This window comes from Oncorhynchus clarkii, chromosome 17 (assembly GCF_045791955.1).
Source record: "Oncorhynchus clarkii lewisi isolate Uvic-CL-2024 chromosome 17, UVic_Ocla_1.0, whole genome shotgun sequence".
In the NCBI taxonomy this organism is placed as follows: Eukaryota; Metazoa; Chordata; class Actinopteri; order Salmoniformes; family Salmonidae; genus Oncorhynchus; species Oncorhynchus clarkii.
In genome coordinates this window covers 21,611,269-21,637,364 of record NC_092163.1, presented here as the reverse complement: position 1 = coordinate 21,637,364, position 26,096 = coordinate 21,611,269, and the positions used below count along the sequence as shown (strand labels likewise).

General features: G+C 43.6%; 1 protein-coding gene across 4 annotated transcripts in view; it reads left to right on the top strand.

The window, feature by feature from the left end:
* Positions 1 to 12,421, top strand: part of LOC139370532 (sprouty-related, EVH1 domain-containing protein 2-like) — a 32,760-nt gene extending 20,339 nt beyond the window's left edge. Inside the window, exons 5-6 of one of the 4 annotated variants that reach the window (XM_071110085.1) lie at positions 8,288 to 8,482; positions 8,735 to 12,421. In XM_071110085.1, coding sequence (XP_070966186.1) covers positions 8,288 to 8,482; positions 8,735 to 9,454 — 915 coding nt within the window. In that variant the 3' untranslated portion in view covers positions 9,455 to 12,421. The remainder of the gene's footprint in view (positions 1 to 8,287; positions 8,483 to 8,734) is intronic. The other 3 variants (XM_071110087.1, XM_071110086.1, XM_071110088.1) reach the window with 3 other exon arrangements.
* The last annotated feature ends 13,675 nt before the right edge of the window (positions 12,422 to 26,096 follow it).

The window sequence follows — 26,096 nt, the reverse complement described above, 5'->3', positions numbered from 1 at the left end:
AGATGTACATGAGTCATAGTGTGGTGCATCTGCAGTGGAGGCCTCTGCCTGGCAGCCTCCATCCCAACTGCTGCTGCTGCTGCCTGACCCACTGTACTGTACCCAGCCTACACACAGTTAACTAGCCTAGCGGACATGCTAATATGTTACTTATTTATCTAGCTAACACTTAAAGGGACACTGCAAGATTTTGAGATGTAGCTTGTTTTTCTACCTACCCAAAGTCTCTGCGTGCAGTTCGGAGATTATTGAAGTAAGCATATCGTTAGCTTAGGGCAATGGCTGAAGGTGCATAAAGATGTCAGAATTCAGATATGACGTCAACATGGTTCAATGACAACATGGTTCAATGTGCCAATAAATCAACACTTGTTAACTTTTTCCGGTTTTCATATTGCCAGTGTCTTGGAGCTTAAATTGGGATCATGTATACTGTGCTTTATGACGATACAAAGAAAGAGTAGGCCAGCATAACAAAGAGCAAACAAGACATTTGTGGTAAGTGCATGGATCTTTATACACCTTCACCATTCCTGGAAGTCTCCCAGTACAGTAGGTAGCTCCTCTCAAAAGCATGGAAATAGACTTTAGAACTATACCAAAGATGGTTGGTCATTTTAGTCTTACAAAAACCTCTACAATAATATTTTATGAATTTGTAAATTTGAATGATAATCATAAGAAATGAGATTTGATCCACTTCCTCATTCTCTGTCCCGTTGTCGCATAGAGATGTATAGAGAGCAGAACATTTGTTTCTTTACCATTATGGTATCTGAGCGCCATTGAGACAGATAAAACGTTGCGATCTTGGTGGGAACGAGAATAACGTGGATAGAAGATCAGTCAAATGAACAAATTTACTATGAATAGCTTTGTAAGACGCTAAGCTTTGGAGTAGTTGGAAGGTCTATTTCCTTGCTTTTGAGAAGTGTTGGCTACTGCACCGGGAAACTTCCAGAAATTGCTCTAAGCTAACGATACGCTAACTTTAATCATTTCCAAACTGCACGCAGACATAATGGTTTTCAATGAGCTCGTCTGACTCTGGGTAAGTAGAAAAATGACCTACATTTCTCGCCGTGTCCCTTTAAGCTAGCAAACATGCTAACACATAACTAGACACGCTAAAACGCAATGCTGACAAGATGACCAAGCCAAGAGAAAAGGCGCAACTAAAGAAGATGACTAGGAAATGGTAAAGTACTCCACTCCTACCAAAAGAAACTGAGATGGGCCCTTCACTGCTACACAACTTCATCCACTCTCAACATTAATAATAGTATCCTGATGATGCTAAGCTAGTGAATCCGTCCATTGTAACTCATTTGCTTTCCTCTTGTCTGGCGTACCTAGCCTTTATCCTAAATCTGATGGTAATGGGAAGTCCAGGTCCTTGCACTCGCTTCCCCTCTTTCTCTTCTTTTTTTAAACTCCTTCTCCCTTCCGATGGCATCAAAGAGGAAAAGGGCCTAGCGTGTCGTTTCCACAGGATGTCCAGTCAGAGGGAAGAGGGCCCGTCAGTAATCCGTCACTGCCTCCCTGTTTACATAGCTGGCCCTACTTAGAAAAAGCAGGTCTGCTCAAGGGAACACTCCAATTCGCCTCGGTTGCAGACACACATTTTTTGTATTCTTTTGGAATCTAGCCCCATTCCCCAGTGGCCCAGAGAGCTAGCCTGAAGAGGGGGAAGGTCACATTGTATTAGATAGGATCTGTCTTTTTCGAAAAGCCTGAGGGAACTGAAGTCCCGGCACAGATGGAGGAGAGAGGACAATGACGAATGACCTTTATCTCCCCCCCCCTCCCCCCCAGGGCAGTAGAACAATATTAGTCAAGAGTAAATAACACACTCCCTTGGATGATGCAATACTTCCTCCTCTTTTTGGAAGGTCCGGTGTGACTGGTGAGATTTGGAAAGACTGTTGGAATGTCTCCCTTTGGTGCTTGCCGGGGGGGGGGTGCAGGACGCTCAAACGCCTCACACTACGCGTGTGTGTGTGTGTTGTCTCACCCATCAGGGTCTTTTTGAATGGGCTGCTGGTGACCAGACTATCCACTCTGTAGTGTCGATGAGGTCGAGGGTAGTTTTAGAATCGCCAGCTGCCGCGAGTTCCATTCCTGTGTCTGGTCTGGAGGCTAAATTGATAATTCGCTCAGCCACAAATACACCCCTCCCCCCTCCCCAACCACAGAAATCATTCCGAGCACAAGAACACACATGCACACACACTTACAAATATATCCCTTACATATGCGCGCACACACAAACACACTCCCAATTAGACCCTGGCGCACACATCCCCCAACCGGCCCCACAGTAATCACACTTTGCACACAACACACACACACAGCTCCTACCATTTGGCTTTTCCTGTGCTCTAGGGCACAGTGGCTAGTAGCTGGCTTGTGTATGTGCTTGTGCATTTGTGTGTTACTTTGTAATTACCTCAAAGGGCTCCTGCCCCCCACCAGATGCAGCCCCTTGCCTTAATCTCCAGTCTTTATTCACCTCAATTCCCCCCCAAAGCAAGAGATGATGAAAATCTCCAAACAAGGCAGAGGTATGCCTTTGAAATCAGAGGCTGCGCCACACACATCTCACATCTTCCCCCAATCAACACGCCTGGTGGACTTCCGTGGCTTTTGTGATGAACATGGGCAATTTAGCCCTTTTACATTCCATAGGTCTTGCGCTATTAGTGCTCAGAAGCATTTCTTTCTCCCTCTTATTTTTTTCCCCTCAAGCCCCGCTGTTGGGAGTAAATATCTGAACACGGTCTGTGTTTGTAATCATCTCCATCAGACAGGGGCCCCGGTTTGCCTCCTAAAGAACATTTCTCAACCCTAACCAAGCTCTTGGCATCGCCCAAGGAAGGGATGCCACTTTTAGCTTTGGTCGGGCTCACTGAAGCCCTCTATAGCAAGTGGCTGGGGGTCCAATAAACTTAGGACTAAGAAACCAGAAACCGTCCAAAGTGAATGGGAGTGGACTAGAGGTGGTGCTCTCATTTTGATATCATATGCCGTGGGCGGACTCCCCCTCGTCTGATTACCGCAGTCTAGCGGTCCTCTGGCACGCGCCTTGGCAGTGGTAAGGAGAACTGGGGAACCGAGTTAGCTCAAAAGCACACCGCCACATGAAAGAGGTGCCCCGCGCCGGCCTCAGCTAGTGACGTAATCGACCACACTTCTGATCTTGCTTGACGCTAAAGGGGCTGTAAGTCTCATAGCTGGAATTAATTTAACCTACCCCCAATATAAAAGGGAGACTTCAGAACAGTTTTTCCCACTCTTTTGTTCTTGAAGGAATACTTTTTTGGGAGGCATGGGGGGGTTGTTGGTTAATTACATACAGAAGTAGGGAGATTTTGACTCTGAACCATGACATGCTTTTACCTTAGCAATGGCCCATTGAGCGCATGCCATGTGCAGGTCGGTTTGTTGGTCTCTGTGTAAAGGGCCGATGGGAGTCTGCTTCCCGCACGGGTTCTCGTGCCCAATCAAGGGTGTCGTTAACTCTCACCCACTGGAGAAAGACTCCCCCTCCTTCTGCATTTCCTGGGCCGTTTGGACCATTGTAATTGTTTTAGACTGGCTGTCAGATTTTTATAGCATTTCTTTGGCTCCAAAATGTGTGGTATCGTTCATTACATCGTTAAGCCAAAATGTCTCAATGTTTTGTGGAACATCTTTGGTCCACTAAGGCCAGACAAAATTGAGTCACTGTTTAACGGTGAGTAAAAAAAATATATATATATACCGTTGAAGTCGGAAGTTTAAATACACCTAGGTTGGAGTCATAAAAACTAGTTTTTCAACCACTCCACAAATGTCTTGTTAACAAACTATAGTTTTGCCAAGTCGTTTAGGACATATACTTTTGTGCATGACACAAGTAATTTTTCAAACAATTGTTTACAGACAGATTATTTCACTTATAATTCACTATCACAATTCCAGTGGGTCAGAAGTTACACGAAGTTGACTGTGCCTTAAACAGCTTTGAAAATTCCAGAATATTGTCATAGCTTTAGAAGCTTCTGATAGGCTAATTGACATAATTTGAGTCAATTGGAGGTGTACCTGTGGATGTATTTCAAGGCCTACCTTCAAACTCAGTGCCTCATTGCTTGACGACATGGGAAAAAAAATAAAAAATCAGCCAAGACCTCAGAAAAAAAATTGTGGACCTCCACAAGTCTGGTTCATCCCTGGGAGCAATTTCCAAACGACCGAAGGTACCACGTTCATCTGTATAAACAATGGTACACAAGTATAAACACAATGGGACCACGCAGCCATCATACCGCTCAGGAAGGAGACGCGTTCTGTCTCCTAGAGATGAACGTACTTTGGTGGGAAAAGTGCAAATCGATCCCAGAACACCAAAGGACCTTGTGAAGATTCTGGAGGAAATGGGTACAAAAGTATCTTATGTCCACAGTTAAACGAGTCCTATATCGACATAACCTGAAAGATCTCTCAGCAAGGAAGTAGCCACTGCTATAAAACCGCCATACAAAAGCCAGACTACGTTTGCAACTACACATGGGGCCAAAGATCATACTTGTTGGAGAAATATCCTCTGGTCTGATGAAACAAAAATACAACTGTTTGGCCATAATGACCGTCGTTATGTTTAGAGGAAAAAGGGGGAGGCTTGCAAGCCGAAGAACACCATCCCAACCTTGAAGCACGGGGGTGGCAGCATCATGTTGTGGGGATGCTTTGCTGCAGGAGGGACTGGTGCACTTCACAAAATAGATGACATCATGAGACAGGAAAATTATGTGGATATATTGAAGCAACATCAAGACATCAGTTAAAGCTGGGTCACAAATGGGTCTTCCAAATGGACAATGACCCCAAGCATACTTCCAAAGTTGTGGCAAAATGGCTTAAGGACAACAAAGTCAAGGTACTGGAGTGGCCATCACAAAGCCCTGGCCTATAGAAAATGTGTGGGTAGAACTGAAAAAGAATGTGCGAGCAAGGAGGCCTACAAACCTGACTCAGTTACACCAGCTCTGTCAGGAGGAATGGGCCAAAATTCAATTCATTATTGTGGGAAGCTTGTGGAAGGCTACCTGAAACATTTGACCAAAGTTAAACAATTTAAAGGCAATGCTACCAAATACTAATTGAGTGTATGTAAACTTCTGACCCACTGGGAATGTGATGTAAGAAATAAAATAAAGTGGTGATCTTAACTGACCTAAGACAGGGAATTTTTACTAGGATTACATTTCAGGAATTGTGAAAAACTGAGTTTAAATGTATTTGGCTAAGGTGTATGTAAACTTCCGACTTCAATTGTGTGTGTGTGTGAATATATATATATATATATATATATATATATATATATATATATATATATATATATATTTCATCATAGGTACATTTCAACTATGACAGACAAAATGAGGGAAAAAAATCCAGAAAATCACATTGTAGGATTTTTTATGAATTTATTTGCAAATTATGGTGGAAAATAAGTATTTGGTCAATAACACAAGTTTATCTCAATACTTTGTTATATACCCTTTGTTGGCAATGACAGAGGTCAAACGTTTTCTGTAAGTCTTCACAAGGTTTTCACACACTGTTGCTGGTATTTTGGCCCATTCCTCCATGCAGATCTCTTCTAGAGCAGTGATGTTCTGGGGCTGTTGCTGGGCAACACGGACTTTCAACTCCCTCAAAATATTTTCTATGGGGTTGAGATCTGGAGACTGGCTAGGCCACTCCAGGACCTTGAAATGCTTCTTACGAAGCCACTCCTTCATTGCCCGGGCGGTGTGTTTGGGATCATTGTCATGCTGAAAGACCCAGCCACGTTTCACCTTCAATGCCCTTGCTGATGGAAGGAGGTTTTCACTCAAAATCTCACGATACATGGCCCTATTCATTCTTTCCTGTACACGGATCAGTCGTCCTGGTCCCTTTGCAGAAAAACAGCCCCAAATGATGTTTCCACCCCCATGCTTCACAGTAGGTATGGTGTTCTTTGGATGCAACTCAGCATTCTTTGTCCTCCAAACACGACGAGTTGTGTTTTTACCAAAAAGTTATATTTTGGTTTCATCTGACCATATGACATTCTCCCAATCTTCTTCTGGATCATCCAAATGCTCTCTAGCAAACTTCAGACGGGCCTGGACATGTACTGGCTTAAGCAGGGGGACACGTCTGGCACTGCAGGATTTGAGTCCCTGGCGGCGTAGTGTGTTACTGATGGTAGGCTTTGTTACTTTGGTCCAAGTTCAAACAGGTGCCATTAATACAGGTAACGAGTGGAGGACAGAGGAGCTTCTTAAAGAAGAAGTTACAGGTCTGTGAGAGCCAGAAATCTTGCTTGTTTGTAGGTGACCAAATACTTATTTTCCACCATAATTTGCAAATAAATTCATAAATCCTACAATGTGATTTTTCTGGATTTTATTTCTCATTTTGTCTGTCATAGTTGAAGTGTACCTATGATGAAAATTACAGGCCTCTCTCATCTTTTTAAGTGGGAGAACTTGCACAATTGGTGGCTTACTAAATACTTTTTTGCCCCACTGTATATACACAGACACACACACAGTTGAATATATATATATATATATATATATATATATATATATATATATATACACATACAGAGTTGAAGTCGAAAGTTTATATACACCATATATATATGCATACATTCCCCCAAAATAATAATTATCACTAGGTGGATAAGGAATAACAGTACTTTACCACATTGTCCTCGGCTATATGGACAATCGGATAAATATTCAATTTCAGACTGATTTTCAGATTATTATTATTAATACACAAATGAACATTATTCACAAAGAATATTGCATTCTGTTATACATCCTATCATATTCCAAAAAAATCTAAAGTAATGTGTGAATGTATTATCAGTTCATTGATCTTAATTGTACAGCCTAACAAATTAAAGAATGACTGACAATAAATAATTAATCAAATTAAAATGTTGGCGCAAAATAATGAGTTAATTATCCAAATGCACCTCTATAGCCTAGGCGTTAACAAAATCTTAATACCACCATGATTGGGCCTCTCATAGACTAGGCCTTGTAGAAAGGGGGGCAATCAAATTAGGTCTGCCAAATGAATGTAGAATTGGAAAAAAAACGCATACATCCAACCATAGAGTATAAGCTTTAATCATCCACAAAAAAATCGTGTTTTATAACATGTACAATTAGAAGCATCAATCCATATAGAGCAAGCGTGACTAAATTCGAGCCCAGTTACTTTGCTCACCGCATCCTCCTTCGATTGTCTCGATTGTCTTGTCTGGCTGCCACACAAATCCCCCACCTGCTGATCTGCACGAACTGTGTGCGTGCCACTGGCGATGCACTTTGCTGGACGTGCAAGCTGTTCTCAGCTGCGCATTATCACTTCAAACGCATTCCGTCGTGGTGTTCTCAGTTGGCCAACTACTACTGGTAGTACCCGCAAAACGTAAGTTATGAATCGCAAATCACCATAGAGCCGACACACTTCGATTTCATCAATCAGTTTGATTTCAATTTGGTTGTCTAAAATATTATCAGCTTGCACTGCGTCTTTGCTGATGAATGCCCTGATCTCTGGCCAGTCAATTGGTTAAATTACATTGTTGTTTCGTCTATGAATCGCTTCTAATAGATCTGAAAATGATGCAATAACCATGAATTTAAGAGACTGTTTATAATGAGGGACGTCCCACGTTTAACCTGGACACAAATAGTAGGAAATTGCGCTGGCTTCAACCATGAGAGCATGAGAGAGAAATTAAACATCTGCACGTCGCCTGCAGGTGTTTGTTTCAGTGTCCAATCCGAGGCTCGAACATGATCTGAGGCTGTTTGGTCTCCTGGGCATCAACTTGGAAAATCCTCAAGGGAGAGCGGACAGTGCGTTTATAAATGAAGAGCCGCATATATTGCCCAAAAAATAACATCAGATTTTCTTTTTTCTGGTGTGGAGAAAAGTGTCTGTTAACGTTGCCCTAAATAGTGCGTGTTGAGTTAGCGTAGCCAAACACAATGTGCCAGAAAGAAGTGATGTTTTCAAGTGGTAAGCTTGGTCTAATATTACTCCCATGTAGTCATGGGTCATGTTCATTAGACACCAAGCAGAATAAAACAGACCATAACGGGAGGGGCTATCTGAAACTGTCCAATAAGAAATGCTACTTTTCAGTTGCAAAACGTTGTCTGTTGCGTACCCTAATGAACAGCACCCTGTCCTGACTTGTGTTTGGTTTGGTCTTGTCTCTCAGAATGCCACCGACAGCTCATCCAACTCCTCCCACTCCCAGAAGAAGGAGCCTCTGCAGCTGCAGACCCTGGCCCCGCCCAGCTTCTGCGAGCCGCGCCGGCACCACTGCATCCTGGGTCATTTCTACGACCAGCACCGACACTCGGACCACTACTTCCTGGATCAGGTGGGTGGCTGGGGGACGACGGTGGCGAAGGTGGGTCACCAAAACTTTGATCTTGGAAGAAAAAAAAACATGCACTGGAGCTAGAGGGTTGCGGCTATATTCTTTACTACCATGGGTAGGTGGGAGGGACAAAGGGAATGAGTGTTCTTGAAGCCTAAACTATGGTGCTAGTGTGATGATGTATTTAAAGTTGGGCCTGGAAGTTGACTGCTTGTTGGAAGACATGTTTTGTAGACTGGTCTGTGTAGTTCTCATTTATTTTGCTCTCCTTTATCTCTGCAGTCGGTCCCCATGTTCCCACGCCACGTCAGCTTCCAGGTGGAGGAGGAGGAGGAGATTGTGCGCATCAACCCTCGCGAGCGGACCTGGCTGACTGGGTACGAGGACTACCGGCACGCCACCGCCGCGCGCGACAAGCTCATCCAGCACCCCGAGGACGCCGACGCCTACGTGCACTTCGCCAAGAGCGAGCCGCCCAAGCACGACTACACCTACCCTTACCCCCTGGGCCTTGATCCCTACCAGCACGCAAGGGACCCCAAGATAGGCTGTGTGGACCGACTAGGTGGGGGTGGCCTTATCGGGGGACACAGGGCGGTGGTCACAGCCCAGCCCCGCACTCTCCAGCTCAAGGGCAAGCGGCGGAAGGAAGACGGCGAGCGCTCGCGCTGCGTCTACTGCCGGGACATGTTCAACCACGAGGAGAACAGGCGCGGGCGATGCCAGGAGGCGCCGGACCCCATCCAGACGTGCATCCACCGGGTCAGCTTCATGTGGTGCGCGGACAGCCTGCTGTACCACTGCATGTCGGACCCGGAGGGCGACTACTCGGACCCGTGCTCGTGCGACACCAGCGACGAGCGCTTCTGCCTGCGCTGGCTGGCCCTGGTTGGGCTGTCGCTGCTGGCCCCCTGCATGTGCTGCTACGCCCCCCTTCGCACCTGCTACCGCTGCGGGGTGGCTTGCCACTGCTGCGGGGGCAAGCACAAAGCCGTGGGTTGAGGGCCGGGAGGTGCCAGCAGAGAGGGGGAGTAGAACAGAGACCCATGGAAGGGACTGGACCAGAAGAGGGTGGCCCCGCTATTCTTTTGTTTTGTGTTTTTGTTTTCCCTGTTGTGTCTCTCGGTCAAATTCCAGATGGGAAAACAATTGGCTTGTCCCCAATCTTTTGGAAATGGAAGTTTCTCTCGATGGAAAGAAAGAGAAAAAATACGTTTCCTATTGTTTTTATTTTTGTTCGTATTTTTTATTTTTATAGGGGTACCCTGCCTACGGCTTCCATGTCCTTGCATTACAAAGACTAAAATAATGAATATTCATTTATATATAAATATATATAAACAGGTACTTTATATTTTTACACTCATGTGTTTTAAAGGCTTGAATATTTTTCTTTTTCTCTGTGTTTTGTGTGAGGTCAGTGTGAGCGTTGTTTTCTGAGGGGGGGCTCTCGCTTTGTGTTCCCCTCGCCATGACTCACCACCAATCACAGATCAAGCTGGTTCCCGCCTGTAAAGCAGAGGCACTTAAATCAAGGGTGTGTCCTAAATGGTACCTTATTCCTTATAAAGTGCACTACTTTTGATCATAGCCCAATGGGCCCTAGTCTAATGTAGTGCAATATATAGGTAAGAGTGCCATGTGGGATGCAGCCTAACTGTGATCACGTCTGCCCCTCCCCAGCCAATGAAACAAAAGAAAAGGCAAACGTTTAACCAGTGTTTCCTCGTTCTGCTCCTTGACTACTCCTGACCTAGCCTGGTCTCAGAACTGTGCTGTTTTGTCAACTCCTATGGTTGTCAATGGCCTTAGGAGTTGACTATACAGCACAATTAGACCTGGGGCCAGGAAGGTACCTGACTATACACATTTTAAAACCAAATTCAACCTAAAGTCAGTGGAGAGACACCTGGAAAAAACATGAAAGTACCATTCTACTGCTCAGTCAAGTTTGACTGAATGTATTGTGGATTCGGCCCAGAACAAAAGATCAAATGGGTCAGGGGTACTTGAGTATTGGATGGGGAACCTCTGCTGTGTGTGTGTGTGTGTGTGTGTCTTCCTTTGTGCAATGGTCTGGAAAATGGAATGGGTAGCAACGTATCCCTGATTGCTATTGTTGTGACTTCAACTAAAAGCCAAAAAGGCAAAATAAGCTGCAGCATTTAAATAGAGTATCTAAATTAGTCATTTTTTAAATAGAGTATCTAAATTAGTCATTTTTTAAATGGAGTATCTAAATTAGTCATTTTTTAAAAAGAGTATCTAAATTAGTCATTTTTTAAATAGAGTATCTAAATTAGTCATTTTTTGAAGATAATAATCCTCAATCAACCGTTTTATTACAGTGGAGGAGGAGAACTTGAGCCTTAGGTGACTTTTTATTCAGTTTTGATGCTTGATGTTGATCTTTTGATATAGTTTTTATTTATTTGCCTTGCTAAATTTAGACACCAGGATAGGGGACTGGGGGGGGTTAAGAGGAAGGGAACTGTCCTATTGTAAACTAAACACAGCCAAGAGGGGAAGAGGAGTTTGTTTTTTTGCCACCTTTTGAGATGGATGATTTCGTTGTCCACTACAATGTCAATGGTGCTTTCTTTAGTGTGTCTTTTTCTTTTGTCTTTCAAAAGGATACTCGGCGTTTCCCTGACAGTTAGCCTCGTTATCTTTAGAGTTTTGCTCAACTTTAGCTCGAGAGAAAGACCGTTTTGATCTTGTTGCTCATCTTTCCCCACTCCCTTCGAAGGGTATATGATTGTGGGTTCTCCAACGAAGGGGCCCACTAGCACACCTGATTCAACTAATCGCCTAATCGTGTTCTTCAGTCTATACCACGATTAGCTGACACGGGTGTGTTACTGCAGGGTTGGAACGAAAGGCTGCACACCCAGGAGTTCTCCAAGACCAGAGTTGTGGAAGAAGGGTTTTTACCTATTGTTCTGTAGTCCAATAATCCCACTTCCTGGTCTGTTACTCGGTATTACATTACAGCCAATGGCAAGGGAGAAGGCTGTCTTGTCAGCCAATCACATCAGTCAGACAGGTGGTGTCAAAATGTATACAAAAATAAAATGGACGCTACAGTATGTATGTATGTATTGAAACAAACTAGCCTCAAATTTAAATCACCCTGTAACCTCACCTCGTCCGAGGAACATTGTTTGATCTATCTCTGTATGAAGCACAACACTAATCAGAAAAACCTTATGAACAAAATGCGCAAATTGCTGTGAAGTACCCGATCTCGAGTCGCATCAATGTGGTAGAAAATACATCTTATGCTATCTATCCCAGTCATACATGGACTAATCGTCATAACCATTCAAGTACCAAGCAATGTCTGGGGTTAAATGGGCGACGGTACCATGGCATTACGGATTCTGTACAAAAGCTGTCGTTGTGTCCATGTCTTTCTCTGTACTCTCTCTCTTGCCTTTCTTCCTTCCTTTTTTTTCTTCTGTGTGTTCCTGTTTGTCAGCTTTGCAATACTTTTGCCATTCATTTTAGAGAAGATCCTAGTTTTATTTTTCTATCTGTGGTAAAAAGAAAAGTTAACCAAAAGCAGTTTATCTGTTTAGGTGCGGTGTCTAATTCCTGCACACATTTAACTATTAAAGGAAAGTGCCTGAAGCATCCTCTTCATCTATCTCATATATATATATATATATATATATATATATATATATATATATATATATATATATACTTAGTCTTTTTTATTTTAATGTTTAAAAAAAAAAAGTTAAATTGATTGTCTTTTTTTTATTTTTACAATCTGCATTTTTACCTCTGTAAAAAAAAAAAGCTCAAATATATATATCAAGTGTATGATGTACATTTTAAGTTATATTTTTGTATTGTTTCTAATATGATCGTCACGACTCTTTGCTTTTAAAAAGAAAAAATGAGAAACGAGAAATTAACATCTGTATAAATGCCAATACATCATATGGAAACTAACAGAAGCATGGCCTGGATAGTAAGTATTTTTCCGTGTGTGTGCGTGTGTTCATTTCCACTGTGTTTTACAGAGACATGGTTTTTGAGAGATTAAACCATGTTACAGTGGCATCTCACACAGCCTGAACATTTATCCCGTATACATAGCATCCATATAGAATTCCTATAGAACCTTTCAACAGTAGTTCAGGGTTGTAGCCCAGCACTTCCCTGTGTTGCGTCCGTTGTTTAGGAGCGGGGGGGCAGATCGACCTCATGCTACTCTGCCCAGTACCATCCTGCTGCAACGCGGTAAATACATGGTCATGGGGGGAAAGAGGTTCAGTTTGAACCTGGTCAGGTCATGGGGGGAGAGAGAGTTTCAGTTTGAACCTGGTCAGGTCATGGGGGGAGAGAGAGGTTCAGTTTGAACCTGGTCAGGTCATGGGGGGAGAGGGCGTTTGAGTATACGCATGTTCTTGATTAAAACACACATCTCTATCGTATGTGTGTATCATAGAGGGAAAGACTGCCGCAGTCAGATCCTGCCTTTGCTGTAGAGTATCTTCCCCCCTTATCTGTCAAGACTGAAATATTTCCGTTGGGCGCTAGACAGGCTCGCAGAGCTGTACCGTGTTCCGCAAGTCTCGGAAATAATCTATAGAGGGCACAATGTTGTTTTGCTCTATGGGTCTCTGTAAATGCATATGAAAGACAGTCAGAGCGAGAGAAATGGTCCCTGAAGGCCCTGGCCCGGCTACGGAACTCGGCGACTGAAAATAGTATCAAACTTCAACATGTGCAAACATTTAAGGCATACTTTATTCTAATGAGGTCACTTTTTTTTCTCCTCTCTTTTGAATCAGGGTTTAAAAGAAAGAACCAGCACTTAAAACGCTGTTGCCATCTTCGCCTTTCTTATTTAAGGCTTGTGTACTGCGATGTCATAGCCTGCCCCCTTAAAATAGTTTTATAGATTTACATGAACCTACATCCAAAAACACTGTTTTAACATGTTTTGAAATGCATGTTACAGTATAATGATGGGAAGGAGTAGGCCTATAACTTGGTTCCCCGCAGAGAGCTTTTCAGCACCGTTGAGCACGTGGTTGTTTCCGTGAGTCAAAATGGCACCATTTTTGTCAAGGTGTGCGCATTCCCATGCAAGCAAGTGTACCAGTAAGCTTAGATGGCTAGCAATGAACATAGGCTAAAATAAGTTTATAACACAAACATGAAAATGTTTGCCAATTTATAACTCTGTGTAAGCGTTCTCTGACTCAACTGGACAACACAACCATTATTTTTTGAGGTGAGTGCTAGCAAGGTTGGTCAGTGTGACTGCTAACAAGTTTACTAGCAAGCTAGCTTTGAGTGGATGTCAAGAATAACTTATATTTAGCAGTAAGCCTGTCCTTCCCAGGTTTTTGTCAATGTCTGCTGTGAATTGCTAGCTAGCTAGCTCACCAATCAGTAGCTATAGCTGTTCGGTCAAAAACTTCTTAAAAGTTTTCTATTTTAGAGAGGGGAAAAACAGGAGACATTTTGAGAAGGTAGCCTAGTGGTTAGAGCGTTGGGCCAGTAACCGAAAGGTTGCTAGATCGAATCTCCGAGCTGACAAGAGAGATATATCATGGAACTTATTGTAGTCCACTCGCTGGTTGTAGCTCTCAGTATCATAGTTATTCGGCATATCCAGTGCTATTGAAAATGCAGTCACATCACTCAAACATTTCTAAATAACCCAGTCCAAGATGGGCGTCACAATACACCATACACATTTTTGCCACCCTGAGCCTAGGAGTTGACAACAGAGACGGTTGAGAACCAAGGATATCGTTCCATCGTGTGTGAGCCCAGACGACTGGTGTCAGGCACTAATTCTGACCTGCTAGGCCTTTGTAAACAGACCTGCATGTTGACCAGCGCTCGCCATGTGAAACTGGACACAAGACCTCAAATTCGGCACGGTATGCCATAGTGTGTCTCTCCAATCACCATTGAACCTGTTCTGTGTGAATGTGTGTTAGGCCACACTAGGCTCTGCGAACAACATCCACCACCAGCTCCCTCCATAACCCCCGCCACAACCTTTAAAAAACATGGTTAAACCGTGGCATCCGTTGTTAAAGTGGCGCTCCTGTTTCCCACCACGACACAGTTGGACACCCTCTTGGCAGTCCTTACCTGTCCAGTTGCTTTTACATGGCCGATGCATGCTTTAGCCGTGCCCCCCCCCCCCCCCCCCCCCCCCCCCCGTAGCAGTGTTCTAGAACATCTATACAGGACTACCTACTGCTGCGGGATTAGGAATAAAAACTTGCTGTCCATTTCCCACGGACCCATCCTCCCACCAGTAGTGTGCTCGTCGCTGCAGCCCAAATGGTGGACACACCCCTGGCTCCAGTCCCATCCCGTGCTTAGCCAAGAGAACTTCAGGGCTTTATTTGTGTACCGTTTCCTCACCGGTGGGAACATTGCAGGACACTCATCAGGATGTTATTGTGCACATATCACAACAGAGAGAGAGAGGGAGCCTCTCCATCCTCCTATGGACAGAGGAGAGGGAGGTGCTTTCCCACACTGCTCAGGGGCCATGGGGTGGTGGGGGGAGGGGGAAAGTGGGAGGAAAGAGACGGGTGCGATGGCATTGTCTCCAAAAGCGCCTTTTTTGGTTATCTCCAGCTATCTGGCAGCAAAAGTCATTGACAGCCAGGGTGAGTGAACTCCAAAAGTAGTTCTCTATTTAGTCCTTTCAGGAGAGCTTGTAGTTGATATTTGGCTTCTCTCTGAACAATAAAACCTATACCGTGCATATCGCTATACCTGTATAAATGGCTTCTCCCAGTTATGAAGACTGTTCAATGATCAGTTAATTCCATCATTTCGCGCAAGCAGGAGGTTTCAAAGTGCTTGATTAGGATCTGAAAGGATTCAAAGAAAATGATTCTCAGGTAAGCCTAGTAGCATTCAGAAAATGTAGTCACTTTCACACATAGTAGTCGTGCCCCGATCTGTTCAACAATGACCATGCATGCTCCACGAACCAAGCAACAACCTGTGTGCAGTGAACACGAAATATAGGAGGGAGTCTGTTTGCATTGGCCAGTCCAAGCAAGGCCAATACACACAAATCAGGTGGAATTGGTTGCCAATCTCCCAGTCTAAACCTGGGTTTATATACGTGCCCCATGCCAGTTTAACTTGTGTGGTCAACATGGACACAGCGTTATTTCCAAGAAGACCAAACCCTGGTGTGTGTCTGTTGGCGCAACTGGGTGTAGCTAGTGTTGAATCAAACCAACAGGAAAAGTGCAGTGAAAATAATATGACCAGTGTTTATTTTTGCGGACGCTTGTATCGAGAGTTTGTGTGCCGTTCCGGCCACATTTGGGGTTACTCGGAGGCACAGAAAGGCTTCAGTTCCCAATGCTTTGCTTTGGGCCGGTAGGAGGAAGGAAGTGGACTTTAACTGTTAGAATAAAGTTATCTGAACCCTGCCCCCACTCACCTCAGTTACTTGAATGTTCCACCCCAGTTCCAAAACAATGTTCCACTGCCAGAATGGCCTTGGTGGTCATTTTGCAGATAGCTGGAGCTAGTTGAGTTGTACAGGCTGTGTAATGGGGGAGCTGTAGTCTAGATCTAGATAAACCCACATGTTTACCAAATTGTCGTCAGATCTGCCAACAAGCCCCCCAGGTCTTTTTGAGAGATTGTGCTGGTCTACTTATTCTCCGTTAGTGCTGTACAGGAACTGTGTAGATTCCAACAGAGATGAAACAAAAGCAAAAGAGAGAGCATTACACACACACACACACACACACACACACACACACACACACACACACACCAAGAAGCCTCTCATCCACTGTAATAAACGGAGGAAATGACAACAAAAAAAGTAATTTCAACCAACTAAAGAACTAGTTCTTCTCCTGCCACAAGAGCACTGAGTGATCCCATCAAAACCCTAGCGAGTCAGAATGTGCTGATGGCCTAGCATGCGCGGGGAGTGAGGCAGCAGCTTCTGACGGGATGTTAGTCTGGGCCTAATTTAAATAGGCCCCAGCGTGTCTGCCTGCCTCCCTTTGTTTACATGGATGAAATCTGAAACAAATGTGAACACGATACCCCTCTTGTCCCCCAACCCTCCCCTCGAGCTGCTTCCCTCCCTGGGTATCAAACGGAGCCATGTGTGCTATTTTCTTGGACCGAAATTAAAGCACAGTGGGTTCGGGGTTAACTCCCCACCGGGCTCCTTGCAGCATTGACTTTTTATAGCTTCCCTTTTTTGCTAATTGCCTTTTCTCCTCTCTATGGCTTCTGGTGTTAGTGGCCATCAGTTGTTGCTCCGGAAAGCACAGGGGAGGAAGATGACTCTCCACTCTCTCCTCTCCTGGAAGGGAGCTACTGTAACTACACTGAACAAAAATATAAACAAAGTGTTGGTCCCATGTTGCATGAGCAGAAATAAAATATCCCAGAAATTTGCCATAAGCACAAAAAGCTTAGTTCACCCACATTGTTTTGCACAAATTTGTTAACATCCCGCTTAGCGAGAATTCTCCTTTGCCGAGACAATCCATCCGCCTGACAGGTGTGGCATATCAAGAAGCTGATTAAACAGCATGATCATTACACCGGCGAACTCGTTACACAGGTGAACCACAGATGTCTCAAGTTTTAAGGGAGCGTGCAATTGGTATGCTGACTGCAGGAATGTCCACGAGAGCTGTTGCCAGAAAATGTTATGTACATTTTTCTACCATAAGCCACCTCCAGCTTCATTAGAAAGAATTTGGCAGTATGACCAACCGGCCTAACAACCATAGACCTCACCAGCCCAGGACCTCCACATCCGGGCTTCTTCACCTTGAGGATCGTCTAAGACCAGCCACCCAGACAGCTGATGAAACTGTGGGTTTGCACAACCAAGGAATTTCTGAACAAACTGTCAGGGGGAAAAAAACGTCTCTGGGAAGCTCATCTGACCTGACTGCAGTTTGGTTTCGAATTGTGGGCAAATGCTCACCTTCGATGGCTAATGGCACGCTGGAGAACTGTGCTCTTCACGGGTGAATCCCAGTTTCAACTGTACGGGGCAGATTGCAGACTGCGTGTATGGCATCGTGTGGGCGAGCAGTTTGCTGATGTCAACATTGTGAACATGGTGGTGGTGGGATTATGGTATGGGAACGCATAAGCTACAAACAAGGAATACAATTACATTTTAGCGATGGCAATTTGAATGCACAGGGATGCTGTGACGAGATCCTGAGGCCCCTTGTCATGTCATTCATCATCCTCCATCACCTCATGTTTCAGCATGATAATGCACCGCCCCATGTTGCAAGGATCTGTACACAATTCCTGGAAGCTGAAAATGACCCAATTCTTCCATGGCCTGCATGCTCACCAGACATGTCACCCATTGAGCATGTTCGATGTGTACGACAGCTTGTTCCAGCCATTGAAGAGGAGTGGGACAACATTCCACATGCCACAATAAACAGCCTGACCTATTCAATGCGAAGAAGATTTGTTGTGCTGCATGAGGCAAATTGTGGTCAAACCAGATACTGACTAGGTTCTGATCCACACCCCTACTTTTTTCCCCCAAAAGGTATCTGTGACTGACAGATGCATATCTGTAATGCCAGTCATGTGAAATCCATAAATTGAAATTGACTGATTTCCTGACATGGACTGTAACTCAGTAAACTCTTTGAAATTGTTGCATGTTGTGTTCATATGTTTGTTCGGTATATCTGCAGTTGCAGTCTTAACTGCTCCTCCTGCTTTCAAACATGCTACATCTTGGTCCAAAACTCCTTTTACTCACTGAACTTGTTGCTTTCTTGCTACATTGTTTAAAAGGCATGCAAACACTTTTTTAGTTTCCCTCATTGTGTTAGAAAACAACCAAGAGGCATACAGTTGAAGTCGGAAGTTTACCTTAGCCAAATACATTTAAACTCAGTTTTTCACAATTCCTGACATTTAATCCTAGTAAAAATTCCCTGTCTTAGGTCAGTTAGGATCACCACTTTATTTTAAGAATGTGAAAAGTCAGAATAATAGTAGAGTGATTTATTTCAGCTTTTATTTCTTACATCACATTCCCAGTGGGTCAGAAGTTTACATACACTCAATTAGTATTTGGTAGTATTTGGTAGCATTGCCTTGAAATTGTTTAACTTTGGGCGAATGTTCTGGGTAGCCTTTCACAAGCTTCCCACAATAAGTTGGGTGAATTTTGGCCCATTCCTCCTGACAGCTGGTGTAACTGAGTCAGGTTTGTAAGGCCTCCTTGCTCGCTCGCACATGCTTTTTCAGTTCTGCCCACAAACTTTCTATAGGATATAGGGATTGAGGTCAGGGCTTTGTGATGGCTCTCCAATACCTTGACTTTGTTGTCCTTAAGCCATTTTGCCACAACTTTGGAAGTATGCTTGGGGTCATTGTCCATTTGGAAGACCCATTTGCGACCAAGCTTTAACTTCCTGATTGATGTCTTGAGATGTTTACTTCAATATATCCACATAATTTTCCTTCCTTGTGATGTCATCTATTTTGTGAAGTGCACCAGTCCCTCCTGCAGCAAAGCACCCCCACAACATGATGCTGCCACCCCCGTGCTTCACGGTTGGGATGGTGTTCTTCGGCTTGCAAGCAACCCCCTTTTTCCTCCAAAAATAATGGTCATTATGGCCAACCAGTTCTATTTTTGTTTCATCAGACCAGAGGACATTTCTCCAAAAAGTACGATTTTTGTCCCCATGTGCAGTTGCAAACCGTAGTCTGGCTTTTTTATGGTGGTTTTGGAGCAGTTGCTTCTTCCTTGCTAAGCAGCCTTTCAGCTTATATCAATATAGGACTCATTTTACTGTGGATATAGATACTTTTGTACCTGTTTCCTCCAGCATCTTCACAAGGTCCTTTGCTGTTGTTCTGGGATTGATTTGCTCTTTTTCACCAAAATACGTTAATCTCTAGTAGACATAACGCGTCTTCTTCCTGAGCGGTATGAAGGCTGCATACTATTGTTTGTACAGATGAACGTGGTACCTTCAGGCGTTTGGAAATTGCTCCCAAGGATGAACCAGACTTGTGGAGGTCTACAATTTTTTTTCTGAGGTCTTTGCTGATTTCTTTTCATTATCCCATGATGTCAAGCAAAGAGTCACTGAGTTTGAAGGTAGGCCTTGAAATACATCCACATGATGTCAATTAGAAGCTTCTAAATCCATGACATTTTCTGAAATTTTACAAGCTGTTTAAAGGCACAGTCAGTTTAGTGCATGTAAACTTCTGACCCACTGGAATTGTGATACAGTGAAATAATCTGTCTGTAAACAATTGTTTGAAAAATTACTTGTCATGCACAAAGTAGATGTCCTAACCGACATACCAAAACTATAATTTGTTAACAATAAATTTGTGGTGTGGTTAAAAAACAAGTTTTAATGACTGAAGTGCATGTGAACTTCCGACTTCAACTGTATATGAGAAGTCAGGCAATCTGGCTTTTCTCAGAATTATAATTATCCAAACAATCTTTGTTGTGGGATTTAGTGTGCAGTTTATTTAGTAAGTGCCATTTTCAAGCCTGGTTGGTTGGCTTGAGCCCATGAAGCAAATGCTCTAAACAATTAAATAATCATTTTGGGTTCAGAGGGGATTTTTGGGCCTTTGTTAATCCCTGACAAAGTGTTCCCTACGTGGAGTTGAAGTAGTGGAGCATGGTGGGAAAGGTGTGTTCCCTCCAGAGCAAATGAGCAAATTCTCCCTCCTGAAAGGAATTAAACGAGCCTCACTGCCCTTTCAAACGTGATGCCATGCAAAAGAAAAAAAAAAGTGTCTGGTAGATAAAGAGGGAAGCCATGCATGTCCTTCCATATAGCTTCTGAGAACAGTCAGCCCCCCCAGCCTCCCCCTTCTAACCTCCCTGCAGTTTCCAGAGACCCTCAGAGTTGAAAGGGTCCTCTGCTAACCCTCTGCCACACCCCTCGGCTTCAACTTGTCCTGGTTGTCTTTTCTCTTTTGGTGGTCATATCACGTCTCTGATCTGAAGATAAGAACCACTCTCTTGTCCAAACCGACAGGTAAACGTCCTGTGGGTTTTAGCACGTTGCTATTTATCATAAAGCTAACGCCACCAACCATGTGAAAGGAACCGAGGTGAAGTGGGACGGTTCCATGCCGAACTGCCAGTGGAGTCTGTCTTGTTTGCCATCGCCTTGGGAGACCTTGGGTGGGAATTCCTTGTGTAGCGCCACAGCAACGGTGCAACATCAAAGGGATCGGCAGAACGGTTTGGTTCCGCTACAGTGCCACGCCAAAGGGCCTGGTTTCCTCAACCTACAGACCCTGACACTCCCCCCAAATATCTTAGCAGAATCTCCCTCTCCTATATACTTACATGCACATCTGTATTAACTTGATTGCCTTAAGAAAGTATTTACACCCCATGACTAAATTTAGAGTTTGTGTCACTGGCCTACACACAATAATACCCCATAATGTCAAAGTGGAATTATGTTTTTAGAAATAAATTACAAATAAAAGTATTCAAGCCCTTTGTTATGGCAAGCCTAAATAAGTTCAGCAGTAAAAATGTGCTTAACAAGTCACATAAGTTGCATGAACTCACAGTGTGCAATAATAGTGTTAAACATGATTTTTGAATGACTACCTCATCTTTGTATCCCACACATGCAATTATTTGTAAGGTCCCTCAGTCGATTAGTGAATTTCAAATACAGACTCAACCACAAAGACCAGGGAGTTTTTCCAATGCCTCGCAAAGAGCACATATTGGTAGATGGGGGGGTAGACATTGAATATCCCTTTGAGCACGATGAAGATATTAATTACACCTTGGGTGGTGTACTAAGATACAGGCATCCTTCCTAACTCAGTTGCCACAGGTGAAGGAAACCGCTCAGGAATTTCACCATGAGGCCAATGGTGACTCAAACAGTTCCAGAGTAGAAAACTGAGGATGGATCAACAACATTGTAGTTACTCCTCAATATTAACCTAAATGACAGTTAAAAGAACAAAACAAAAAAAATATTCCTAAACATGCATCCTGTTTGCAATAAGGCACTAAAGTAAAAATGCAAAAAATGTGGCAAAGAAATTAACTTTATGTCCTGAATACAAAGCATTATGTTTGGGGCAAATTCAACACAACACATTGAGTACCACTCTTCATACAGTGCCTTGCGAAAGTATTCGGCCCCCTTGAACTTTGCGACCTTTTGCCACATTTCAGGCTTCAAACATAAAGATATAAAACTGTATTTTTTTGTGAAGAATCAACAACAAGTGGGACACAATTATGAAGTGGAACGGCATTTATTGGATATTTCAAACTTTTTTAACAAATCAAAAACTGAAAAATTGGGCGTGCAAAATTATTCAGCCCCTTTACTTTCAGTGCAGCAAACTCTCTCCAAAGTTCAGTGAGGATCTCTGAATGATCCAATGTTGACCTAAATGACTAATGATGATAAATACAATCCACCTGTGTGTAATCAAGTCTCCGTATAAATGCACCTGCACTGTGATAGTCTCAGAGGTCCATTAAAAGCGCAGAGAGCATCATGAAGAACAAGGAACACACCAGGCAGGTCCGAGATACTGTTGTGAAGAAGTTTAAAGCCGAATTTGGATACAAAAAGATTTCCCAAGCTTTAAACATCCCAAGGAGCACTGTGCAAGCGATAATATTGAAATGGAAGGAGTATCAGACCACTGCAAATCTACCAAGACCTGGCCGTCCCTCTAAACTTTCAGCTCATACAAGGAGAAGACTGATCAGAGATGCAGCCAAGAGGCCCATGATCACTCTGGATGAACTGCAGAGATCTACAGCTGAGGTGGGAGAGACTGTCCATAGGACAACAATATTGCACAAATCTGGCCTTTATGGAAGAGTGGCAAGAAGAAAGCCATTTCTTAAAGATATCCATAAAAAGTGTTGTTTAAAGTTTGCCACAAGCCACCTGGGAGACACACCAAACATGTGGAAGAAGGTGCTCTGGTCAGATGAAACCAAAATTGAACTTTTTGGCAACAATGCAAAACGTTATGTTTGGCGCAAAAGCAACACAGCTCATCACCCTGAACACACCATCCCCACTGTCAAACATGGTGGTGGCAGCATCATGGTTTGGGCCTGCTTTTCTTCAGCAGGGACGGGAAGATGGTTAAAATTGATGGGAAGATGGATGGAGCCAAATACAGGACCATTCTGGAAGAAAACAAAAGACCTGAGACTGGGACGGAGATTTGTCTTCCAACAAGACAATGATCCAAAACATAAAGCAAAATCTACAATGGAATGGTTCAAAAATAAACATATCCAGGTGTTAGAATGGCCAAGTCAAAGTCCAGACCTGAATCCAATCGAGAATCTGTGGAAAGAACTGAAAACTGCTGTTCACAAATGCTCTCCATCCAACCTCACTGAGCTCGAGCTGTTTTGCAAGGAGGAATGGGAAAAAATTTCAGTCTCTCGATGTGCAAAACTGATAGAGACATACCCCAAGCAACTTACAGCTGTAATCGCAGCAAAAGGTGGCGCTACAAAGTATTAACTTAAGGGGGCTGAATAATTTTGCACGCCCAATTTTTCAGTTTTTGATTTGTTGAAAAAGTTTGAAATATCCAATAAAAAGCCTGAAATGTGGCAAAAGGTCGCAAAGTTCAAGGGGGCCGAATACTTTCGCAAGGCACTGTATTTCCAAGCATGGGGTGGCTACATCATGTTATCGGTATACTTGTCATCAGCAAGGACTAAGGATTTAAAACAAATATATGGAATACAGCTAAGCACAGGCAAAATCGTAGGGTATAACCTGGTTCACTCAACCTCACCTTTCAGAAGGATAATAACCTAAAACACAAAGCCAAATACAACGAGTGGACACAACATTAGGAACACCTTCCTAATATTGAGTTGCACCCCTTTTGCCCTCAGAACAGCCTCAATTCGTCAGGGCATGGAGTCTACAAGATGCTGAAAGCGTTCCACAGGGATGCTGGCCCATGTTGACTCCAAAGCTTCCCACAGTTGCGTCAAGTTGACTGGATGTCCTTTGGGTGATGCACCATTCTTGTTACACACGGGAAACTGTTAAGCGTGAAAAATCCAGCAACGTTGCAGTTCCTGACACACTCAAAACAGTGCGCCTGGCACCTACTACCATACCCCGTTCAAAGGCACTTAAATCTTTTGTCTTGCCCATTTACCCTCTGAATGACACACATATACAATCCATGTTTCAATTATCTAAAGACTTAAAAAATCCTCCTTTAACATGTCTCCTCCCATTCATCTACATTGATTGAAGTGGATTTAACAGGTAACATCACCTGGTCAGTCTGTCATGGAAAGAGCATATGTTCATAATATTTTGTACACTGTGTATACACTGGTTGCTTACCAAAACAATATTGAATGTTCTTGAATGGCCTAGTTACAGCTTTGACTTAAATCGCCTATGGCCTAGTTACAGCTTTGACTTAAATCGTCTTGAAAGACTTGAAAATGGCTGTTTAGCAACGCTCAACCAACTTGACAATACTTGAAGAATTTAAAAAAGAATAATGCTTACATTTTGTACAATCCAAGTGTGCAAAGCTGTATTCACTGCCAAAGGTGATTCTAACATGTATTTACTCAGGAGTGTAAATACTTATGTAAATTAACATCTGTTTAATCCATTTTGAATTCAGGCTGTAACAAGAAAATGTGGAATAAGTCAAGGGGTATGAAGACTTTCTGAAGGCACTGTAATTTCTACCCGCATGTCATGTGCAACTAGAGGCGAAACTCTAGATCACCTTTACTCCACACACAGAAACACATACAAAGCTGTCCCTCACCCTTGATTTGGCAAATCTGACCATAACTCTATCCTCCTGATTCCTGCTTACAAGCAAAAACTCAAAACAGGAAGTACCAGTGATGCGCTCAAAACGGAAGTGGTCCGATGAAGCGGATGCTAAGCTACAGGACTGTTTCGCTAGCGCAGATTGGAATATGTTCAGGGATTCATTAGATGGCATTGAGGTGTTTACCACATCAGTCACCAGCTTCATTAATAAGTGCATCGACAACGTCGTACCCACAGTGACCGTATGCACATATCCCAAACAAAAGCCATGTATTATGGGCAACATTCGCACTGAGGTAAAGGCTAGAGCTGGAGACTAATCCGCACGCTTATTAGAAATCCCGCTACGTCCTCCGATTGAACCATTAAAACAGGCAAAGCGTCAATACAGGATTAAGATCGAATCCTACTACACCGCCTCTGACACTGGTCGGGTGTGGCAGGGCTTGCAAACTATCACGGATGACAAAGGGAAATTGACCAGTGACGCGAGCCTACCAGATGAGCTAAATGCCTTCTATGCTCACTTTGAGGCAAGCAACACTGAACCATGCATGAGAGCACCAGCTTTCCTGGACGACTGTGTGATCACGCTCCCCGTAGTGGATGTGAGTAAGACCTTTAACAGGTTAACATTCACAAGGCCAGACGGGTTGCCATGACGCATACTCAGAGCATGTGCTGACCAGCTCACAAGTGACTGCATTGCATATTTTCAACCTCTCCCTGACTGTAATACCTGCACGTTTCAAGCAGACCACTATAGTCCCTGAGCCCAAGAATACCAAGGTAACTTGTGTAAATGACGATCGCCCCGTAGCAGTCACAAATGTAGCCATGAAATGCTTTGAAAGGCAGGTCATGGTCCACACACACCAACACAGTCGTGAAGAGGGCACGACAATGCCTCTTTCCCATCAGGAGGCTGAAAAGATTTGGCATGAGCCTTCAGATCCTCAAAAGGTTCTACAGCTGCACCATTGAGAGCATCTTGACTGGCTGCATCACCGCTTGGTATGGCAACTGCTTGGCATCTGACCGCTCAGCGCTACAGAGGGTAATGCGTACAGCCCAGTACATAACTGGGGCAGAGCTCCCTGCCATCCAGGACCTCTATACCAGGCAGTGTCAGAAGGCCCTAAAAACTGTCAGACTCCTGCCACCCAAACAAAGACTGTTCTCTCTGCTACCGCAAGGCAAGTCTGGAACCAATAGGACCCTGAACAGCTTCTACCCCCAAGCCATAAGACTGCTAAATAGTGAGTCCGGATAATTATTTGGTTAACTACTTAACTATCTGCATTGCCCCTTTTTGCACTAACTTTGTCTCATCACATACGCTGCTGCTACTGTTCATCATCATCTGTCACTTTGTTCCTAGTTATATGCACAAATCTACCTGCATTACCTTGTGCCCCTGCACATGGACCCAGTACTGGTACCCTGTGTATATAGCCAAGTTATTGTTACTCATGTGTATTTATTATTATTTCACTGTTAGTCTACACCGGTTGTTCACGAACATGTGACGATTACAATTATTTGACATACACTCAAGAAGAAGCCACTCGCATTCTTGTTCTCTGCAGCCTTCATTCTAAATATGACCACATAGTTACACAGCATACCCATGCATTCGTACACGTGAATGTACCAACTTCATTCTTTTGAGGCAATTCATCTGCCTTCTAATTCGGTCTTATTTAGGATCACTGCCGACAACGACGATAATGTCACAAGTATTTATGGCGACCACATGGTACATCTCAAAGACAGAGCACCACCAGGTA